At 40.2% G+C, this 22,225-nt stretch overlaps 1 protein-coding gene across 1 annotated transcript in view; it reads left to right on the top strand.

Moving 5' to 3' along the window:
* The first annotated feature begins 15,225 nt into the window (after positions 1–15,225).
* The window catches only part of LOC108245782 (nuclear receptor subfamily 5 group A member 2), a 37,434-nt gene continuing 30,434 nt past the window's right edge, over positions 15,226–22,225 (top strand). The window contains exons 1-4 of the mRNA XM_017432967.3: positions 15,226–16,439; positions 18,049–18,167; positions 19,319–19,460; positions 20,898–21,553. Coding sequence (XP_017288456.1) covers positions 16,418–16,439; positions 18,049–18,167; positions 19,319–19,460; positions 20,898–21,553 — 939 coding nt within the window. The 5' untranslated portion in view covers positions 15,226–16,417. The remainder of the gene's footprint in view (positions 16,440–18,048; positions 18,168–19,318; positions 19,461–20,897; positions 21,554–22,225) is intronic.

Below are 22,225 nucleotides of genomic sequence, written 5' to 3'. Positions count from 1 at the left end.
TACTCCATTTCTCTTCATATCCACACCACAGTAAAACAGCTTAAACCCTGCCCCAATGCCTTGCTGCCCTGCCATTTGGTCTCTTGTACACATAATACTTCTGCCTTCCTTCTCTGCATCATGACAGCAAGCTCTCTACTTTTGCCTTTCATTGTCCCTACTTTAAGCATTGCTACCTTTAGTCCTACACTCCTGACTTTCCTCTTCTTGCTCTGTCTCCTAACACGTTTCCCTCCTCATGGTCTTCAACTAACAGTAGCACAATTTCTGCCACCACCCTGTTTGTCAACAGCACTGGTGGCAGTCATGTTAACCTGGGCCTTGACTGATCCTGTATTGTGTTGCTTGGATGAATTTGCATATAAATTTTGGCAAGTGTTTTACACTGGATGTCCTTCCAGACACAATCCTTACTATTTACCCTTGGCACAAAAGACACACTGGCTTGTGCTCCCTAGTGGTTGATTTTACTCCCTAGTGGATGGTTTAGCAGAAAAAATGAATGAAGTGGTTGTTCATAGATACATTATGTTATTGCTCTATTAACATAAATGTCAAAGTCTTTGATATGATCACAAATAATGCAGATTAAACCATGTGTAAGCATGTCATTTGTAGGTGGTGAGGTATTCTTGGGACCCCATGCTGGTCTAGGGGCCTTAAGCAATAACACAGGTTGCCTATGGTAAATGGACTGTAGTCATGTAAAGACTTTCTAGCCAAATAGGCTAGACAACACATTATACAACAGAATTTACCTATCCACACTCACATTCAACAATAGATTGGTAGAGATTTAGTAAAGTTATGTATGAATATGTGTGTGGATGGGAAATGAGGTCCCGGATTGTGTTGTAAAGTGCTTTGAGTAGCCTGGTTGGCTAGAGAGGCGCTATATAAGTACAGTCTATTTATCATTTTCCATTCATATAGCGCTCTACAACATCTCTACAAAGCTAATCTGAATTTATTATCCTCCAGTCAGGGCTTTACATCACATTCAAACATTGATGGGGCACATTGGAGGAAATGATGGGTTCAGTGTTTTGCCCAGGGCCACTTTAACATGTGACTGCATACTGGTGGAATCAAATTTCCAACTCTCTCATTGGAGACTGAACAGCATAACTAAATATTCAAAATGCCCTAACGGCGTTTTAAACGCCGTCTTCCACTCATCCCCCTCCCTTATCCTAACTAAATGATACGCATTACGGAGATCTAACTTTGAGAAGATGGTAGTGGAGTGAAGTTTTTCGTGTACCGAGTCGATCAACGGAAGGGGATACTTATTTTTGACTGTTGTTTGATTTAAGCCTCGAAAATCAATGCACGGCCTAAGGGATTTGTCTTTCTTTTCCACGAAAAAGAAACCCGCACCCAAAGGGGAGGTGGAAGGTCGAATGATACCTGAGGCTAGAGATTCGTTAATATATTTTCTCATAGCCTCAGTTTCAGGGCCCGAGAGGTGATACAAACGGCTCGATGGCAATGGAGCCCCGGGAAGTAGCTCAATGGCGCAGTCATAAGGCCTGTGAGGAGGAAGAGAAAGAGCCTTGCGTTTACTAAATACTGGTGCTAAGTCATGGTAAGGTTTAGGAACCTCAGACAAATCAATGTCTATCCCAGATTCTTCCACCTTGCCCCCCACTTGAGCACCCGCCGACCCAAGACAATGCATAAGACACCAATCACTCCATGACTCGACTCGCTTCTCGACCCAATTTAGCACAGGATTATGTCTTTCTAACCAGGGAAAACCGACAAGGAGTTGCGGAGACATAGCAGAAAACACATAGAACTCACCGGACTCATGATTGCCGGAGACTAGAATCTGCAGGTTGGTGACTCAATGGGTGATCTGGGAGATGGTTTGTCCAGTAAGACCAGTCACTGTGCGGGCGGAACTTAATGGCGAGATCAGGATGTTTAGTTGCTCCACCAAACTCTTAGAAATAAGGTTAAGTTCCGAACCAGAGTCCACCATAGGAGCAATAGGCAGAGAGGTTTGACTTGTGATAATCTTGGCTGGAAGAGAAAGTAGAGATGTCGGGGAAAATTTTAACGGACCCGGCAGATCATTCCCCTCTACTGGCGGGCCGGACCGTTTCCCCGAACCGGGCAGTTGGCCACAAAATGTCCCCTCTTTAGCTCTAAAACGTCTCTGACGTTCTTCTGCAGAAAGACGAGTACGGCCCACCTGCATTGGCTCAGCCTCGGCCACCGGTGTCTGGAGCTCCGCGACTCCCACAGTCTCCAACATCCCACCAGGTGTCCAGACCACGTGGGGAATGAAGCTCCTCTCCCGTTGCCGTTCCTGAAGATGATTATCGATTTTAATAGCCAGCAAAATGAGTTCATCCAAACTCGCCGGCTCATCCCTGGTAGCCAACTGATCCTTAATAATATCCGACAGAGAACTCGTGAAAATACCTCTTAAGGCTAGTTCGTCCCAGCCAGCCTCCTGAGCAGTAATCCTGAAGTCCACGGAGAATTCTGCCACCGACCTGTGCCCCTGACGTAGCATTAGCAAACGCTTAGCTGCTTCCTCCTGCTGCAACGGACAGTCAAACACCCACTGAAACTCCTGAACAAACTGTGCAAAAATTAGCGTTTCAATGGAGTGACTGGTAAGGAACGCCTAAGCCCAACGAAGCGCTCGTCCCTTTAACGCCGCCACCACAAAAATAATTTTTGAGGCGTGAGATGGAAAAAGCAACGGCGAACGAGTGAAAGCTAGATTGCACTGCAGGAGAAAACCCACACAACAATCGGTGTCACCTTCAAAATATTCCGATGGTTTGATTTCTGGTTCACAAAATGAAGGTGAGGCGACCGAGCGGGGCGGAGCCACGATGGATGGCATGGTGGGCATTGTGGGAAACATAGTCCCCAAACGATTATCTATAGCCACAATGCGATGTGAGACTTGATTAAGTGTGGCACAGGTGTCTTGTTGTACTTGATATAACTGTTGGATTAATGTCTCGTATTGATCTAATCGGTGCTCATGATGAATTAATGTGTCTGCGGTCTGTCCGCCACCGGAACTGCTCTTAGAAGTAGTATCTGGCTGGAGCATTCTGTCAGGTTTCAGAGTCCTTTCTATAGGAGCAGCTCGGCGACAGACAGACACGTGAGACCAGGAAGTAACGGTTAGTGTTTTTATTTACAGTGATAGGAAAAGTGCAGACTGGAATCGGGACCTGGAAAACGGAAGACGAGGTAAGTGAGTGAATATTAGTTCTTGAAATGAGAAGGAAGGCAAGGTAGTTTGTTTGCTGGCAAAAATGTTCTTACGAGGAGGCAGGTGATCCACTGCTCGGAGAGGAGATGAGGCAGTAAGTAATTCTTCCAGGTGGAGCTTGATGGCGTTTCTCCAGAAGATGGCAGGTGAGTACTTCCTTTTGGATAGCAGCAGACTTGCAGACAGACAGGCACAGGTGAACAGGTGAGTACTTAGTTTAGCAGGGTTTCCAGGAAGTAGACCAGACTGGCTCCAGAGTGACTAGGTAGTCCTGAGGCAAAAAACAAAACAACATTAACAACAGGGTTCATGAATCTTGGGATTTCACAAAGGCTCAGCACGTTTACCACTTGGCAAGTAATGCTCCAGCGCTGGTCTGGTTCCCACCACAGCCTTAAGTACACCTGGCTTCCTGATTAGTCTAATCAGCTGCAGGTGAGGGAGGAGTGGCGATAAGATGTCCATCACCAGCCCAGGATGGCCCACCAGGAAGTACACACACAACACACACACACACCACCAAAACCACCACATTCTCATCTTGACTAGAAACATCAGAGCTTATTTATAGCAGCTGTCCCTGCCTCTTTTTTCTGGGATTCTGTGAACAGATAAATCTTGGGAATAAAGACATTAACTTCCTCTGCTTTTTTGAAGGAATAGATCTGCTGATATAAAGTAAGCAGAACAAGAGTAGCCTTGTAAGACCAGACCAATGATAAAATCTGCAGGCGAGATGGACATATCATCCAAATACAGCATAAACAAGTCATGGTGAGTAGGAGATTGAAATGTAGCAACAAGCCTCAGTTTAGTATTTAGTGTTTGTAAGCTGTGCAATTCACCACAGAATCTCAGTACCATCATAGTACAATTTAAATAAAAATAAAATTGTGTGATTCTGATCAATATAAAAAAATGAATAGAAGTAGTCCAAGGACAGATGTCTTTGGGTAAGTTTAGAACAAACACTTTCTGCCAGCATGCACCAAAACATGCCTGAGTCATTTTTTAATACCAGTATACTGTTTTGATGCTCTTAAAAGTATTTGTTTTTATTTTTTGCAATTACTGTTTTTCTTCAAATTAGCAAGATTCACAGTATTCAACATTTTTTGTTGCATGAAGATTTTTTCAATTAATCATGTAACTCTACAGGGGCAGCTGAGGTTTGGCTGCTTGTTTGTTATAACCAAACTGATCAAATTAAATGTTATCAGTTGGTTAGTTTTAGTTAGCCAATACTTAAAATAAAAGAAAATTTTAAAAAACAATCTGGAAATAGAGCAGTGCTCATTAAAGACTGTTGGGTTAATCCATTTAAGCAGGGGAAGAACATAGGCAGTTTTTCAGGCAACCTACAGCAGAAATTAATGGCTGAGCATTACTTCTCTCTCTCACACACACACACACCCACACACACACACACACTCAGACAGAAGTGTTGGGCCAGGCATATTTTTCTCTATTATTCACTAAATTTAAGATGCCTCTTTTGGTTTATAAAAACAATAGTTAATATAGTTTTTTAATATTTAAATCAAAAACATTATTTAGATTGTTTATCATAATCATTTCCTGAGCATAAAGGCCATATTGTTTTGCTTGTACTTGTCCCTTTCCTGTACTCTTATCCCCATCTGGTGAAGGCAGATGGCTGACTAACCTGGTTCTATTGGAGGTTTCCATCCATCCATCCATCCATCCATCCATCCATCCATCCATCCATCCATCCATCCATCCATCCATCCATCCATCCATCCATCCATCCATCCATCCATCCATCCATCCATCCATCCATCCATCCATCCATCCATCCATCCATCCATCCATCCATCCATCCATCCACTCAGGGTTGAGCACTGCTAGTCCCTATCTCCATCAATCACTGTGCAAGAGGTGGGGTACACCCTGGACAGGTTGAAAGACAAGTTTTGTTTCTTGCAAAATGGATTGTTCCTCTACACTGTCACCACCACCTTATTCTTGTTCAAGATGAGAATTGAATTAAAATGAAGAATTGACTCAACCTCCTGGTTTCCTTAGAAAACTTTTTCCTAAGTGTCATTTTAACATGAACTGAATCTGTTTAAATTGTACTGCTCCCAGCCACTAGGGGGGTGCTCATCCTTTGTGGCTTCAATTTCAAGCTTTTGGTCATGTCTCTAGATATTTATTTATGTCAATAGATTATACTCTGATCACTCACCATGATACTGTCAGAATTAGGCACCAAATTTGAATCTTAAGTGAATGGAAGCACCAAAAAAAAACAAATCGGATGTCAAAAACTAAAACAGACTTGACATTTTTATACTTAATAATTAAAGACAAAATTTGCACTTGCAGAACCAGACTAAAGAAGTGTCAAAAAAAAAAAATATATACTTAGTGTTGCAATTTTAACCATGATCAGATATCAGAAGGTTTTAACAGTATGTTTGATATGCCAAGAGAGTGATGTCATGTTTAAGGAGACCTTTTTTCTTAAACAGATCTTGCTACCTATGCCAGCAACTTGCTACCTAGGACGATATTCTTTTTTTTAACTCAATGAGTGGCCATTTAATTGCCTTAACTAAACTAATTAGGCCTTCTGGAAACAAAACCTTGCCCACCCCTGCTATAAATTCACAATATTATAATGGACATACTGAACATTTCAAAATATTTAGTCATCCATACATCTGGTTCTAGCTACCCTGCAGAGAAAACTAATTTCAACTGCCTGTATCTGCTATCTCATTCTTTCAGTCATTACCCAAAGTTAATTTCCTGAGGGTAGGAACATAGACCGACCAGTAAACACAGTAATCAAAGAGTTTTGCCTTGCAGCTCAGCTCCCTCTTCTCCACAACGGACCAGTACAGAGCATGCAATACTGTGGAAGCTGCACCGATCTGTCTGTCAATCTCATGCTCCATTCTTCCCTTACTCGTGAACAAGACCCCAAGATACTTGAACTCCTCCACTTGAGGCAACACCTCATTCCCAACCTAGAGAGAGCAATCCACCTTTTTCCGACTGAGGACCATGGCCTCAAATTTGGAAGTGCTGATTCTCATCCCAGCCACTTCACACTCAGCTGCGAACCACTCCAGTGAGAGCTGGAGTTTATGGCACGATGATGTCAACGGGACCATATCATCTGCAAATAGCAGAGATGGAATCCTGAGGCCACAGAACCAGAGACCCTCCACCCTGTGGCTGAAACAAGAAATTCTGTCCATAAAACTCATGAACAGAATCAATGACAATGGACAGCCCTGGCAAAGTCCAACTCTCACCCTGAAAAGGTACGACTTACCAGACCAGAGTCTTGCACCTTTTGTATAGAGATTGAATGGCCCATAACAATGGACCCTCAGTCCCATACTCATGGAGCACCTCTCATAGGGTGAACACTGTCGAATATGTGATTCCCCTGTAATTGGAACACACCCTACAGTCCCCCTTCTTTAAAAGGGAAACTACCACCCCAGTCTGCCAATCCAGTGGCACTGCCCCTGATGTACACACAATGTTGCAATGGTGTGTCAACCAAGACTTTATAATAATAAATAAATAAATATAATAAGCACTTTATAATAACTGCACCTTATTTATTTTTATTTAATCACTAATGAATGGGGCATTTTCCTAAAAGTTGCTATGAAAAGTTGCAATATATTTTTTTACTAAAATCAATAAAAAAACATAACTTTTAATATATAAACCAAAAATACTTACTAGTTTTGTAAGATAATTACCAACAAACATTGACATTATCAAAAGGTGCTTTATTTGAGAACTTTGACAACCTGACTTATACCTGACTTACCTGATTTGTGTTTGATGATTACACTGCAGGACGTGCAAAACAGCTTCCCCCCACTCTCATGCAGCTGGGTAGGAAACTGGTTTGCAACCGCAGTGAAGTTAGTTTTAAGTTGGATATTGGATATTCGCGCTTCGCGGAGTTAGCGGCATCTAGCTCATGGCTGACCCGAAACAGGAACGCTAATGTCGGCCAGCCGTTCTCTGCCGGCCCCTTCTCTCACGCAACATCACGAAATCCTGGAGGGTCTGATATATGTAAATGGTCATATAAATGTACTTTCACACATGTGTTAGACATGTATTAATGGTAAGAGAATCTTTGAATGGACTATATATTTATCCTGCAACTGTGTTGTTGTTGTGTTTTTGCAACTATTGCCTGTGTGAGGAAAAAAATGCCTTTGCAAATAAGGCTAAATAAGGTGTAATTATTATGAAGTACTACCAGATCTTTTAGATGGGTCCTTCTGCCAGGTGTTCCCAGCAAACCCTCACTATACATCTATCATCAACCTGTTGCCTAAGGTGTCCTGGCACCATGTGCACTTATGGATACCCTTATGTTTGAACATAGTGTTCGTTATGGACAAACTGTGACTAAGACAGAAGTCCAATTACAGGACACCACTCAGGTTCAGATCAGAGAGGTTGTTCCTCCCAATCATGCCCCTCCAGGTCGCACTGTCATTACCCATGTGGGCATTGGAGTCCCCCAGCAGAAAAACAAGATTCCCCAGCTGGGGTACCTTCCAGCACACACTCTAAGGACGCCAAGGAGGCTGGGTAGGCACAAACAACACTCAGAGCCATCCCCACATCCGAAAGCATCTGGAACTTATCCTCTTGTCTACCTGGGAAAACTCCAATGCACAGGCGCCAAACTGTGGGGCCCCACACCAGCCCAGCACCTCTCACCATGTGCAACTCCAGAGTGGAATAATGTCTAGTCCCTCTGAAGATTGTTCCAGAACCCAAGCTGTGCATAGAGGTGAGCCCAACTGTATCTATTTGGCACCTCTCAAACTCAGGCTCAGGCTCCTTCCCCACCAGAGAGGTGACATTTCATGTCCATGTCCCAAGAGCCAGCTTTGGTAAGCTAGGGTCAGAGCACCAAGGCTATGAACCCAACCCGTATGGCCCCTGCAGGTGGGGGGACCACAGGAAGGTGAACCCATGTAGCTCATTTAGGCTGAGCCCGACAGGGCCCATGGGTAGAGGCCCAATCACCAGGCGCTCGCTGACGTGCCCCTAACCCTAACCCTAACCCTAGGCCTGGCTCCAGGGTAAGGCCCTGGTAATACATGACAGGCCAAGGGACAGCTCGCTGCTTGCTGTCTTTTATCCATACAAGTATTTTTGAACCACTCTTTGTCTGGCCTTCTACCTAGGACTAATCTGTCTTGGGAGACCCTACTAGGGGGAATTGTCCCTGACAGCAAAGTTTCCAGGATCATTCAGGCACACAAACGCCTCCACCGCAATAAGGTAGCGATTTGCAGAAGAGATTATTTAATCATACATTTTTCTTTATAAACACAGTAAGCCAGCAGCACCAATAAGGTAGCTATTTTGTCAGCAAATTTCAACAAATCTTTTGTAATTGGATTATTTGGTCATACATTTGTAAAAGATTAGTTGCTGTACTCACAACTGATACCACAGTCATTAATTAACTGTTTTTAGTACAAATCTGCAGACTTTAAAACTTTAAGCAATTCTAAGTATTTCATATACATAGAGTAGAAATGCAAGTGTATTCGATCAAAAAGAAAAAAAAAGAACATGCATCAGATGGTATCTGCAGTTGCCTGTATTAATTGTTAAGATGTGAACTCGCATTTTTGGAGAAAAATATTATGATTACTGTTTAAAAATGTGTGTAAAGATACATTCACATATACATTATGAAATGCCAATTAGTGAATATTATTTATCTAAGAAAACCAGCAGATTGTGTTAATTCTTTACTGTGTCACAATTCCCCATCCTAAGCATAGAGATGGCACAGGAAATGAACGACTCCCTTTTAATAGAAAGAAATCTCCAGTAGACTCAGAGTGTCAGCCTCACGGACAGAAAGTGGAAGTTGGTTGCACAAGAGAGAAGTCTGTCTACTTTTAAGACTAGGCTTAATACTTTCCTTTTTGATAAATCCCATAGTTAGGGTTGGCTCAAGTTTCTTGAGCCATCTCTTAGTTATGCTGCTATAGTCTTAGACTGCTGGTGGACAAACTAACCACACTTCCTCATTCTGCTGATATCTTTACTTTTCTACTCTTCATGTTTATACATGTAAATATTGATAACATTAACAGGTCTGTTTCTTTGTTTCTCTTGCCATAGAAACTACACCTGGACCAGTCATTCTGTGTTTGTCTGTGTCCCTTTCCTGTCCTCTCAAACCACCGTTGATTGAAGCAGCTGGCCGCCAATCCTGAGCTTGGTTCTGCTGGAGGATTTTCCTGTTAAAAGGGAGTCCTTCCTTTCCACTGTTGCAGATGAAGTGCAGATTCACTGCAATCGGCTAGCTTCCTTAGATAGATAACTTTTACTATTTGGCATTTTTATTATGAATGTGAATTTTTTTGTACAGTGCCCTGAGAGGATGTTTGTTGCGAATTGGTGCTATATAAATAAACTGAACTGAACTGAACCATACTCAGGTTGAAAAGTCATCTTCCATGACTATCTGGGGTTTGAGAGGACAGGAAAGACAGATGTACAAACACAGAATGATTGGTCCAGGTATAGTTTCTAAGGGAAGAAAAATAAAGAAAACAGGTTGATGATAATAATAATTGCATGTACAAACATGAAGCATACAAAGTGAAAACAGCAGCAGAGTGATGTCAGTTTGAGATCTTTTTGTTCTCCAGCAGTCTAAGCATATAGCAATATAATTAAGGGATAGCTCAGGAAACCCAAACCAACCCTAACTAAAGGACTGATCAATTTGGAAGGTCTTAAGCCTAGTGTAAAAAGTACACAGGATGTCAGCCTCATCAACAGAAAATGGAAGTTGGTTCCACAAGAAAAGAGCCAGATAAAGTAAAGTAAAGTAAAAATTTATTTGTATATTCAGCAGCAAGGCATTCAAAGTGCTTTACATAATAAAAACATCAGTAGGATTACATTACAATTATCAAAAAGCATCATTACAATCATCATAATTGAAAACTCTCCCTCACAATCTACTTTTAGAAACTTTAGGAACTACTAGTAAACCAACAGTCTGAGAGCGAAGTGCTCTGTTAGGAAAATATGGAACAATAAGATCTTTAATATAAAATGGAGCTTGGTTGTTAAGATTTATGTATGTTAGAAGTAAGTTTTTTTCTATTCTGAATTTGACAGGGAGCCAGTGGAGAAAAACTTAAATTTGAGAAAGATGATCTTTCCTTCACATTCTCAACAGAAATCTGGCAGCAGCATTTTGGATCAACTGAAGACTTTTTATAGTGTGAACACTCAATTAATGTTGCAAACTGAAACCTCCAGGCTTGAGTACACTTTGGGACAGATGGGAATGAACTTAAGGTTTGACGGTTTTATCATTTTTGTCTTTGTTTCATTTCAATCTTTCCACAAAGTGTACTCAAGCTTGGAGCTTCACTAAGTCAGCACACTTTAACTAGAATCTGTTTAACTGCAGTTTATGAGATGGAGCTTTATGTCAGACAGAAACTTTAAACACGCACTCACACCTATGGACAGTTTAAAGTCACCTATTAATCTAACATGCATGGTTTTGGACTGTGGGTACTGTGAGTGTCCAAATAAAAACCTGCACATATATTGGGGAGAACTTGCAAAATGCAGACCCCAACGAGGAGTTGCCCCCAGAAACCTTTTTGGTGTTAGGTGACTGTGCTGTAACACACTGTACCACTGTGTGTCACAGCAAACATTAAACAACAAGAAAAAAACTGAATAAAAAATTCTTATATGTGATCTCTATATATGTAACATTTTCTTACATTGCAAGAAGCTTTTGTTTAAGGGAGTGTCATGGTCTTAGCATTACTAGACAACACTAATACTGTGGTGTTTATTTTATTTGCAGGCAATGACTCCTGCTTCTAAAAAGTTTTCAACAAAATTTCCTTTTGAACCATTTTTCAGTATATACATCATTAAAATGACCTTTTTCATAACTGTTAAGTCAATTGAATGCTGATTCAGCAATTAAACTGTTCTTTTTTAATATATGGTTTTTGCAGTCTAACTACTTCAGCATACTTTGTGCTATTTTAGCCATTCTTATATCAAAGCATTCAGCTTATTCATCAGGTGGGTGGTATGACTTTTGTCATTTTTATACCTTTCAGAATATCCAACTTTATCTACTAAATAAATAAAAATAAGATAGACATTGAGATCACTTCAATTCCTTTAAAAACACTGCTTCCTTTAATATCTGCTTCAGCTTTCTTGTTCTGTTTTTGTTTTCTTTTTATGCTACATTTACATTATCACTACTGTTTTGTTGCTTTTAGCTTTTAGCTAGGCTTTTGCTGAAAGTCCAGGATTGCTGCATTAATCTTCGCAGATGACAAAAGGGACAGATATAGAGCATTAAACAATCTGACAATCTGAAATCTCATAAGTTATCTTTAACAGAAAAACTCATCCTGCCATAGCTTTCACCCACAGTGATTACAGTACTATCTTTTTTTATTCCTCAAAGATCCAGCAACTCCACCATCTCTGTGGGCTAAAGTGTGTGTGGAGCTGGTGGGATGGGGTGGGGGTGGGGTGGGGGTAAAATGAACATAATACAAATGATGAAGTCAAAACAGGAGTCTGGCCATAGCGCTTCTGCTTTATTTATTGTACAAATAATATCTAGGAGACAGAGACAGAGCCTGTCTGATGCCAGGGCCCTGCGGAGCAGTAGCCACAGCACACTTGCAAAACAAAATCTTGCTAGAAACAAACAGAAGATAGACCATATTTCTCGGGCCCCTGTGACAGAGGGCCTCACACATTGCACACCCCCAAGTGGCCTATGCTCTCTGATACTTGGAGGAGCACATGCAGGCTGAGCAAGGTCCTTACCACTACTCTGAGAGGCCTGGGGTGAATCACATTTATAGATAGCAGTTATCTTCTTCCATACACTCTCTGCTAAGCAAACCTATCATGCCAGATGTGATGTGCTGGACTTAATCATCTTTGCATTAAACTAGTGTGAATCTACCAGTTACCAAAACATAATATAAACTGGGAAGACTGGAGCAGCAGACAAGTGACAAGAGACTATGGCTGTATTCACACCTGATAGTCCGGTAGACTCGGTTGGATTAGGGACCAAAATTGCAACATTTGTTACATTTTCAGCTGGTGCGGTTCACATTCACACTGCACTGAGTCAATCCAGCCAAACCCTTTGAGCAACCTGTTCCTCCCCTCACCTGTGGAGGCACTGCACCAAGAACTACTGAAGGAAACAACACAAAAACCTCTGAAGAAGACACTCAGCGCAATTTCCTTCTTCTGGAAAAGTAAACAAAAATGGATTGGCATCAAATTTTAGCAGTTTTAGGTTCTATGTCTGACCGTGATCCATTTCTCCCATTGGTGGTAGAAATGTGTGTTTGTTTTGGTTGTATTTCCCAGAAAGGCCCTGTCTAATTCTATATCCAAGTTATTGCTTAGACATGCAACAGCAGTTAGTCACATAAATTTGTCGATTAAGACAGCCACAATATACATTTCTTGTATAAAAAAGGAAAGTTAGAAAGTGGTAGTGTGAACCATACAGTTAAAAACAAAGAGAGAGTGTTTATTGATAAATTGACAAAATTCTCAGAAAATTGTATATTGTAGTTGTGCTTATCCATAGGAAAATATTCCAGACATTTTTTTTACATTTATTGGTGCAGGTATACATGCACACAACGCAGGCATGCTTCTACAAAAAGACAACTGATTCACGTTTTGATAATAGTGGCGATTGTCCATTGAGTCACACAATCACGTGACAAGTGCTCCCTCTGTTTTTAACTTTATGGTGCTTTACCTCTTCTACAAATTGTTAAATAACACCCAGCTGGGAATTTTATCTTGATTATTTTACCTTCACCAGACGTATCACAGCATTATTTGTTGCCTGAGAACAGATCTGGGCTCAGACTTCTTTTATTCACTTTTTACATATTCACCTTATGTCATGGTGAAGTTTAGGGACTCATATGCAGGCAACAATTACAGACTGGAGGAAAGTTCAAAAAGGTTATTATAAAGCAAGGGACTGGGGGCGAGTGGTCAGGTTTCGGGGTCCGGTTCCGCACTAGGAGGTAAGAAAAGTTGGGTAGCACTCAGGAGGACTAAGTCAAAAGGGCAGAGTAAACATTACAACTTAATGCAGTAGCTTACGGTTCAGAAGGAGATGGAGATCAAGGAGGGGGAGTCAGTCCTTCTAAGCTGGGGGGAGAGAGAACCAGAGCTGGGTGTGCATAGCTGTGTAGGATTTTGGTTTGTTCCAGGAGGTTCCGGCAGTGGGGAAGTATTTGAGGGTGGACAGGCATACGATAGATCAGTAAGGCACCCAGGTCGGTGTTACAGGAAGGCAGACAGAGGTGCGGCGTGGGTTTGACAACAGCAAGCCAAGACATCCAGCGCAGGGCAACAGGAGATAACTGGGAATTGACCGAGGGTCCAGGGAATGTCCAGCAACGAGGAAATGCGGGGAGAAGACAAGTCAAGGGGTTAGTACTACTAAGTATATACTGTACTAGAGCTCAGAGAGCGCTTGAGGAGGCCTGATTACCACTAAACATGAGTTAACCATCTGGCATCTGCTTTATGAACCTGTTCCTCCTTTAAACTCCTGCTGATTACCTCCTGATGAGGAACAGCTGGGAACCAGATCTGCCTGTCATACCCTGCAGAGGGAGAAAGTAAGAAAAACACATACAACTCTGCACAGAACTTTTGAGAACATAACACCTTAAGAATATTCAAACCATATTATTGATGGTCTCATCTCATGGGATGGATGGATGGATGGATGGATGGATGGATGGATGGATGGATGGATGGATGGATGGATGGATGGATGGATGGATGGATGGATGGATGGATGGATGGATGGATGGATGGATGGATGGATGGATAAAAGTACAAATTGGTTAGCAAGAATAGCAAAAAAGTAGCCAAAAGCTAAAAGTAGCAGAATGGAAGGTAAAAAAATGACTTAAAGTAGCAAAGGAAGGCCAAACAAGAGCAACACTGAAGCATATTTCAGACAACAATGTTTATGAAGAAGTCTCAATGTATTTCTATGGACAACCTTTTTGTTATTAAGCTAATAAGTAAGTATTGTAAGTATAAAAGTTACAAAAACCAAACTTTATGGTACCGAACTCCTGAATAACCTGAACTTTTTGATGAATAAATGGCTAAAATTGCATAAAGTATGCAGAATTGGTCCGATTGCAAAAACAGGTTAAAAAGAAAAACCAAGAACAAAACAAGAAACAAACAAACAAAAGACAGGAAAACAATAGTGTGAATGCTGAATAAGCATTCACTCTATTACAGTAAATGTTTAGAAACAACAGAGCAGTCACTGAACTGTGAAATGTTTTGTGCACTGATCATCCCAGAATTATGCAGAAGAGTCTTTGACATGGTTTCCTTGTTTCTATGACAGCATGATGTCCCACAAGCTGAGGACCCACAGCTTTGTCCAAGTTTCCATGCAGTGACCCTCAGCAGCCTGACATTGCTTCCTGCCTCAGAAAACAATAGGCACTTTGACTTTTTATTGTGCTTACCAAGCAAAATGACCTGTCAGAGCCAATTATTATTAATCAGTACAATCTACATTTAGCTAGCTACAGTACAGATAAAAATAGAAGCAAACTGAATGCTCTGAGACCAGAATCGTTGGTAGCAGTGACCGCAGAGTGCAGCCTTTTACTATTATTATTATGATTGTTAATAATAATAATAATAATAATAATAATAATAATAATATACACTTGTATATGTGTATGTATGTCTGTGTGATTTTAATGGATGCAGTATTGACGCTTGGTGTATACTATAGACCAACTGTCCCCACCTTCTCTTGTTAGGAGTTGAAGCCAAGAGAAAGTCTTTAACAGGAGCTGTCATGTTGTAATTTTGGAACCAGACTCTGTGCACTAGCAATGTCGGGCTTTAAGGCCCATCTATTTTCCAGCACACAAATGTTTTTATTGTGTCACCTGACCTTTCTTTAAGGTATAAAATAATTAATTACAGCTTAATGTACTGGAAAAAATAATATTTAACATACACTAGGAAGGTAAGATCTTCATGAATCAACACATTCAGTCAGCACATGAGAAACATATCTAAAGTGTATATTTATCTTTTAATAAGAGCAGTGTTTTGTTTGTTTACATGGAGGGGACAATATTACATTTTGTACTGGAACCAGCTGACTGCTAAGCTGGTCCTGTTGTTGCTTCTACTTCCAGGTTTTATTAGGAGGTGTACTTGTGATTTACAGTTGATGGTCTAAACTTTCCCACGGAGATGGCCCACAGGCCACCAATTGATAATTGCAGTTTTAAAAGCTTAAGAGCTGAATAAAGAGAATAAGCTTTACCCTCAACAAAATTATGTATCTTTGATACAATAACAAAAACAGAAAATTATTATTATTATTATTATTGAAATTATTGTCAATATATATAGACAAAAACTTTTAAAGCATAGTGTATCCAGCTGGTTTTAAGATGTCAGCATAAATATTTTTATTCTCTTTCTTTTTCTTTCTTTCTTTCTTTCTTTCTTTCTTTCTTTCTTTCTTTCTTTCTTTCTTTCTTTCTTTCTTTCTTTTCGTTGCATGAGAAATCTCGATAGACACATAAATACACAAATGTTACCTGCCCAACATCTGTAACTTTTTTTTTTACGTTTTTGTCATTCTGTTTTCAAAGCTTGCCTAAATACAGCCTTAATTCAAGTGTGAAAAAAGAATCTAAGTTTTATTTTATTTTATCCCAGAAATATCTGTCTTGTTACCCCCCACCTTCTCCACTTCCCCCTGTCCAGGCATTTTCCACCGAGGAGGTGGCTGGCGTCCGTCACGTGATCCGGGGTCCACCAATCGCAGCGCGGCAGTCTAACTTTGGCGATAAGCGAAGGACGGTAAAGAGCGATCGAACCGGATGAGTTCCTGTGTTCGTCAGAGATCACTGTGGCTCACACAGGCTCCACAGAGTTAATCAGGAGTCCTTACTGGTTATACTGGTCTGGTGTTGTCTTCAGCGGCCCATGCACGCGGCTGCAGCTCTCTCACACACAACACTCAAGGGCTGTTAATTAAACAATCATCAGTGACTGGCTGCTCAAATGTTGGGAGACAAGGCTCACGGTAAGTCCGACCTCTTTAACACCACCTTCATACACACCTTTAAAACATATTATTTTCTTCTTGTTCGACTAGAGAAAAGAAGAACCCACAAGGCTTTATTAATGAAATATAACCTGGAGCTGCGACACCAACCTGTTTATTCAGGAAATAAAAAAATTCCATATCAGGATTTAAAAACAAAACAAACCCCAGCAACACCGTTTTAAGAGCTCACAAACGGAACATTTGGACATATACTACTACTACTACTACTGCTGCTGCTGCTGCTGCTGCTAATAATAATAATAATAATAATAATAATAATAATAATAATAATAAGAAAAACATAAAATTTGATGGCATTTTTTATTTTTGCAGGAGAGCAAATACAATAAAATAATGAAAACAATAAATGAACTCCAAATCCAAGCAATCGACGCAAAAAGCCTAATTGTATAACAAAAATACTAAATAAACACTGCTTAATAATGTTATAATGTTTCTTTATTATTATTAATAATAATAATAATAATAATTTTAAAGAATGACAAGAAACAGAATGTTATCGGTCAAACTAACCTGCCTACACACACACACACACACACACACACACATATATATATATATATATATATATATATATATATATATATATATATATATATATATATATATATATTATTACTGATCAGTAAATATATAATATTTGTGTGCTTGAAGGTGAGTCTTCCGGCGTCACGCTCAAGTCTGACCCCTTCTCGCACTCTCCCGTGACTTATTCCGCAAATCCACACCGAAACTGATTATTTCTTTAGTTCAGTTCAGTTCAGTGGTCTGCTCGGAATTTTATTGCGCTTTAATCTTTATTGCCTTTCATAGTATGATTTTTGCACATTGGACAGCGGCCTTTAACCCTGACATTGAGTCGCGTGCACACGGACAGCTTTGGACTTTTACATAGTTTCTTTGGTTTGTCGCTCCTCTGAACCGTGCTCAGTGTAGCTACGAGTATTGAAACAAGTACAATACAATAAAGGACAAAAGAGTGGCTTCGATATAATTTTAAACGGCTGATTATGAAGATTTATTTTTTGTCAGTCCTTCAGAAAAAAAAAATAATTTCGATGATCTGTCACGCTGGTTGTAACAAACATGTCTACGTCTCAGAAAACAAAATACCAGTTATACTAAATATACTCCAATTCAAATGACATAATTAACTCCACAGAAATACGATATTTTAAAATATATGTAAAAAAACTGTCAGGATAAAATAATAGATTTAAGTGAAATATTTCGTTCAATTTTAAATTGTGAAAAATCATTGCAAAGTAAATGTGATGCATTCAAAATCATTTTTACAAGTTGTTGAATTTTATGTGCATGAAACGGATTGAAATATTCAAGACAAAGTCAGAGGAGTAAGAAAAAAATGAGGTAATTCCTGTTTTTTTATTTTGCAAATGTAGAAAACGGTTTTAAATCCGTTTAGAAATGACAGATGAATGATAAATGAATGAATAATAAATTATAAATAATATGAATGATAAATGAAAGTGTGTGTTGGTGATGTGTGTGTGTGTGTGTGTGTGTGTGTGTGTGTGTGTGTGTGTGTGTGTGTATGGACTAGGTGTGACTCTTAAGGTGATGGAGTACACATATGACGATGACCTGGAGGAGTTGTGTCCTGTGTGTGGAGACAAAGTGTCCGGATATCACTACGGTCTGCTCACATGCGAGAGCTGCAAGGTAACCCTCTGGTTCTGATTCATCCCAAAGACCAGTCTCACTCGAAATTTGTGTGCTGTGTGAATTTTACAGTCGTTTCATGTTGATGTTCGGATTCAGTTTCAAACAGAGCTTGTTGTATTGGAACAGCAATATCCGAAAATAAATACTGTTGGGTTAATCTAATTTAATTTCTTTGATTCGAATGGCATAATAGTTTAAAGACGCTACCATGGCTCTTTTAACACTTGCATATGTGGATTACTCCTGAGGCCAAGGGGCGCTACTGTTAATGGACTTTTAACGTTATTTGTGCTCCGCGTGTTTTTAGCCATTTTTGTGTTTTCTAATGTCAATTAGCTGTGGCGGCCAACTTGGATCGAATTGTCTGCAAAGGTTAATCAGCTGGCGATGAACGTCCGTTGATAATTTTACTGGAAGTCTCATTTAAATCAGTCCAATAATTCCTGAGATTTTTTGATAAGAGACAGAATTGACTTCGAATAGTCACTGGCTAGATTTAGCGCAATTTGTTAGCACTTAAAATGTGTGTTAGGGTCTCACCTGGCACACTGAGTTTTAGGTCATTTTCTGTAAAGTTGACTTATTTGTAGTCATTTTATGTTTTTTTTTTAAGTTTTGTTGGCTCTGGCCGCAATCTTAGATCGGGTTGAAAACATAAGATGATTAGTTTTAGATTCAATGATTATTGCCTGCAACTTTAAAATTCGATGAGTGATTTACGAGTTATTTTTCCAACAGGCAGATACACACACACACTCACGAGCAAAAACATAATCATCAGCCTCTCCTTATTATTACTGTTTAGACTTAAACAGCTAAGTTTAGTCAAACCAGCTGACACGACAAAGTTAAGTATATCTAACATTTCGTTTAGTCCCAGCGATAATCCAAATTCAGAAAACTCTACCAGCTGATTTAAACCTCAAATAAATGTCTGTGTCCAGGATATAACTTTATACGTTCAGTTTATTTCATCTCCTTTTCGTTTTAAAATTATAGTTTTAGAAAAAAAAATGCCGCATCGCCTTTGATTACACCCCTCTTGATTCTGCGGTGCGTGTTCTATTCGCGCCCGGTGTAAACCCGGACCCACACGGTGTTTGTGCCTGCCTGCTGTGCTCTGACTGCGGTGGTCTGTCTGTGTTTAGGGCTTCTTCAAGCGGACGGTCCAGAACAACAAGAGATACACGTGCGCCGAGAACCAGGAGTGTAAGATCGACAAGACTCAGAGGAAGAGGTGTCCTTTCTGCCGCTTCCAGAAATGTCTCAACGTCGGCATGCGCCTCGAAGGTAAACGTTTACAGGCCCCACTAAATGAACGAATGAACGAACAAGTAAATAAATAAATAAATAAATAAATAAATAAATAAATAAATAAATAAATAAATAAATAAATAAATAAATAAATATTAACGGAAAGTTAATGACTTGCTATTCGCACGTCAGTAGTGATTCATAAGAATTTTGTTCCTAAAAAATAAAACAAGAAAAACGGGAAAGGTTCACTATTTCTTCTTATTATAGGATACTGCTTCATTGCAAAGGCAGATGATTACAATTTTGCCCACGTTTGTGCCTGTTAGCAAAATACCTTATTACCACTTGACAAATTTTAATTAAACTAGCCGAAAGTAATCATTTGATGGGCATATACCACTAATTGCCTTTAGAAGTTAGTTCGGTTCAAGATGGCTGCCATAGCCAACTGACTTTATAAATATCGAAAATGCTATAACTCTGTGAATTTTACAGATATTGAGCTAAGAGTTTGTGTAGCAGTAGCTGTCAGTGATTCACAACACATATTCTAAGCACTAACAGAATGTACAACATCTTTGATTAAGATTTTGCCAGTATTCAGAGTCAACCCTGTTTGTCTGTTAGCAAAATGTCTCATGAACCACTGGATAATCCTTTGGTGTATGTCTATAACTCATTAATGTTTGGAGTCAATCAAATAGAAGCTTATTGACATTAGCCAACACAAAAAAGCTAAAACTCAGTCAATTTTACATATGCTGAGCTAAAAATATTTGTTGTAAAAGCAGAGTCATTCACAACACAACGCCAAGCATGACGTCATGTCTTGCTATTAATGTCATGGTATTTCATTATTTTCAAGGTTTGATCAAAATGTGTAGAACTCCATCATTTCTACATGATTGTAGCCTAAAACTCTGGCATAAAAGACAGTGAAAGATATGCATCTCTTTAATAAATGCTGGCCTTTAATTATTTGATTTTACCTTTTTAAGAAGTTCATCATTTCAACACTAATTCTCATTATTAAGTATGTGTGTTTAGAACCATTTTAGAGTTGGTTTTCTTTTCAAATCACTGTTAGAAACTCACTATTAGATCCCAATTGTTTCTCTGCTTCTGGCTGGTGGCTTTAGACACACATGGGATGAGACTAATTCCCAGACAGCAATCCAAAGGAAAGCACCTGCTTCCGTAGAAGAGAAAAAAAAGCACACATTCTTGACTTGCTGATAAAACCCTGGAGACTCCCCAGGGAAGAAGGAGTAGAGCTGCACTCAGATTCTGGGGGAGGGGGAGGGGGGGTATCTTCTCAGACCTAAAAAGGAAAGCAGGAGGAGAAGCATGTTTGCAGAAATCAGAGCTTGTGTGGTTGAAGTGTTGGAGTTTCACAGACTGTGTGCAGAAGAAATGTAAAGAGTTGCTGTTTCATCTGTGTTTCACCTCTTCTTGTCTTCTGTGTGATAGCGGTCCGGGCAGATCGCATGCGTGGGGGGAGGAATAAATTTGGACCCATGTACAAGAGAGACAGGGCCTTGAAACAGCAGAAAAAGGCTTTGATACGATCCAATGGGTTCAAGCTGGAGACCACGGCCCCCCCACCGGCCTCCCCTCTACAGACTGACTACAGCTTCACTGGCACCTTGCATGCTCTGCCCACTATCTCCAAAAGCCTACTCCCCTCTGCCCAGAGCTCCCTTGCCCCCACGGACTATGAGGCCGGCCTGTATGGACCTGCAGCCCTGGGCATGGCCATGCAGTCTCACGTGCCTCTCACCCCACAGTACCAGTACACAGCTTTCCCTAGCAGGGCCATTAAAGCTGAGTGTCCAGACTACACCAGCTCCCCTGAGTCCTTGACAGGATACCCCTATCCAGACGTGTACCCCTCGGCCTCGCCACAGCCTCCTAGCCTGCCGCCGCTGGTGCTGGAGTTGCTGCGCTGTGACCCGGATGAGCTAGTGGTGCAGAACAAGATTGTGGCCCATCTGCAGCAGGAGCAGAGCGTCCGGGGTCGGCTGGAGAAGCCCAGCACTTTCAGCCTCATGTGCCGCATGGCAGACCAGACCCTGTTCTCCATCGTGGAGTGGGCCCGGAGCTGCATTTTCTTCAAGGAGCTCAGGGTGAGTCCCAGATTCACACTTTTACATGATCGTGGAACTATTTATCAGTTACAAGTTTTCAAAATTATGAGAAAGTCACAAATCTAATCAGGTTATCTACACATTTTTTATTTGTTGTAATAAAGCTGACATTTATTTATTGTAATCACAGTGTGTGTGCATGTGTTATTGTATTTCTTTCCTGGTGGGTCCACAACCTGACATTTCACTGACCGCTTAGGGACAGATTTTACCCCTGGTGACCAAAACTGGGTCCCCACAGGCATGACACTTCAAATAAGTTAAAAAACAAAATGAAAAAAGGTCCTTATTAGGGTGCTTTTCATGATATGATGTGTGTGTGTGTGTGTGTGTGTATAGTAACTTCAGTTGAGCTATGTTGTACTATTATTCTGGTTCAGAAATCTTAATGTCAGACCAGCCTTTTCTGCAACTTCTCCCACTAAACAAAATTTGTCCAAAGCAGCAAAAGAAACTTAAGCAGAAAATAAAGACATTTAATAACCTACAATTTGTTACATTGTGAAATTATAGATTTATATGAAATTGTTGCTATCAATTGGTATTTGTACGTGTTAGGACAAAGGAAAGGACCAGACTCTCATGAAGAGGGCAACGAAAACATTTTGCTTACACCCTCTTTGTTAAAATGTAAACACATGTACCAATGTG

The sequence above is a fragment of the Kryptolebias marmoratus genome, linkage group LG1, assembly GCF_001649575.2.
Source record: "Kryptolebias marmoratus isolate JLee-2015 linkage group LG1, ASM164957v2, whole genome shotgun sequence".
NCBI classification, from domain to species: domain Eukaryota; kingdom Metazoa; phylum Chordata; class Actinopteri; order Cyprinodontiformes; family Rivulidae; genus Kryptolebias; species Kryptolebias marmoratus.
The sequence above is the reverse complement of the archived record's forward strand: the minus strand, read 5'-3'. Positions and strand labels throughout refer to the sequence as shown.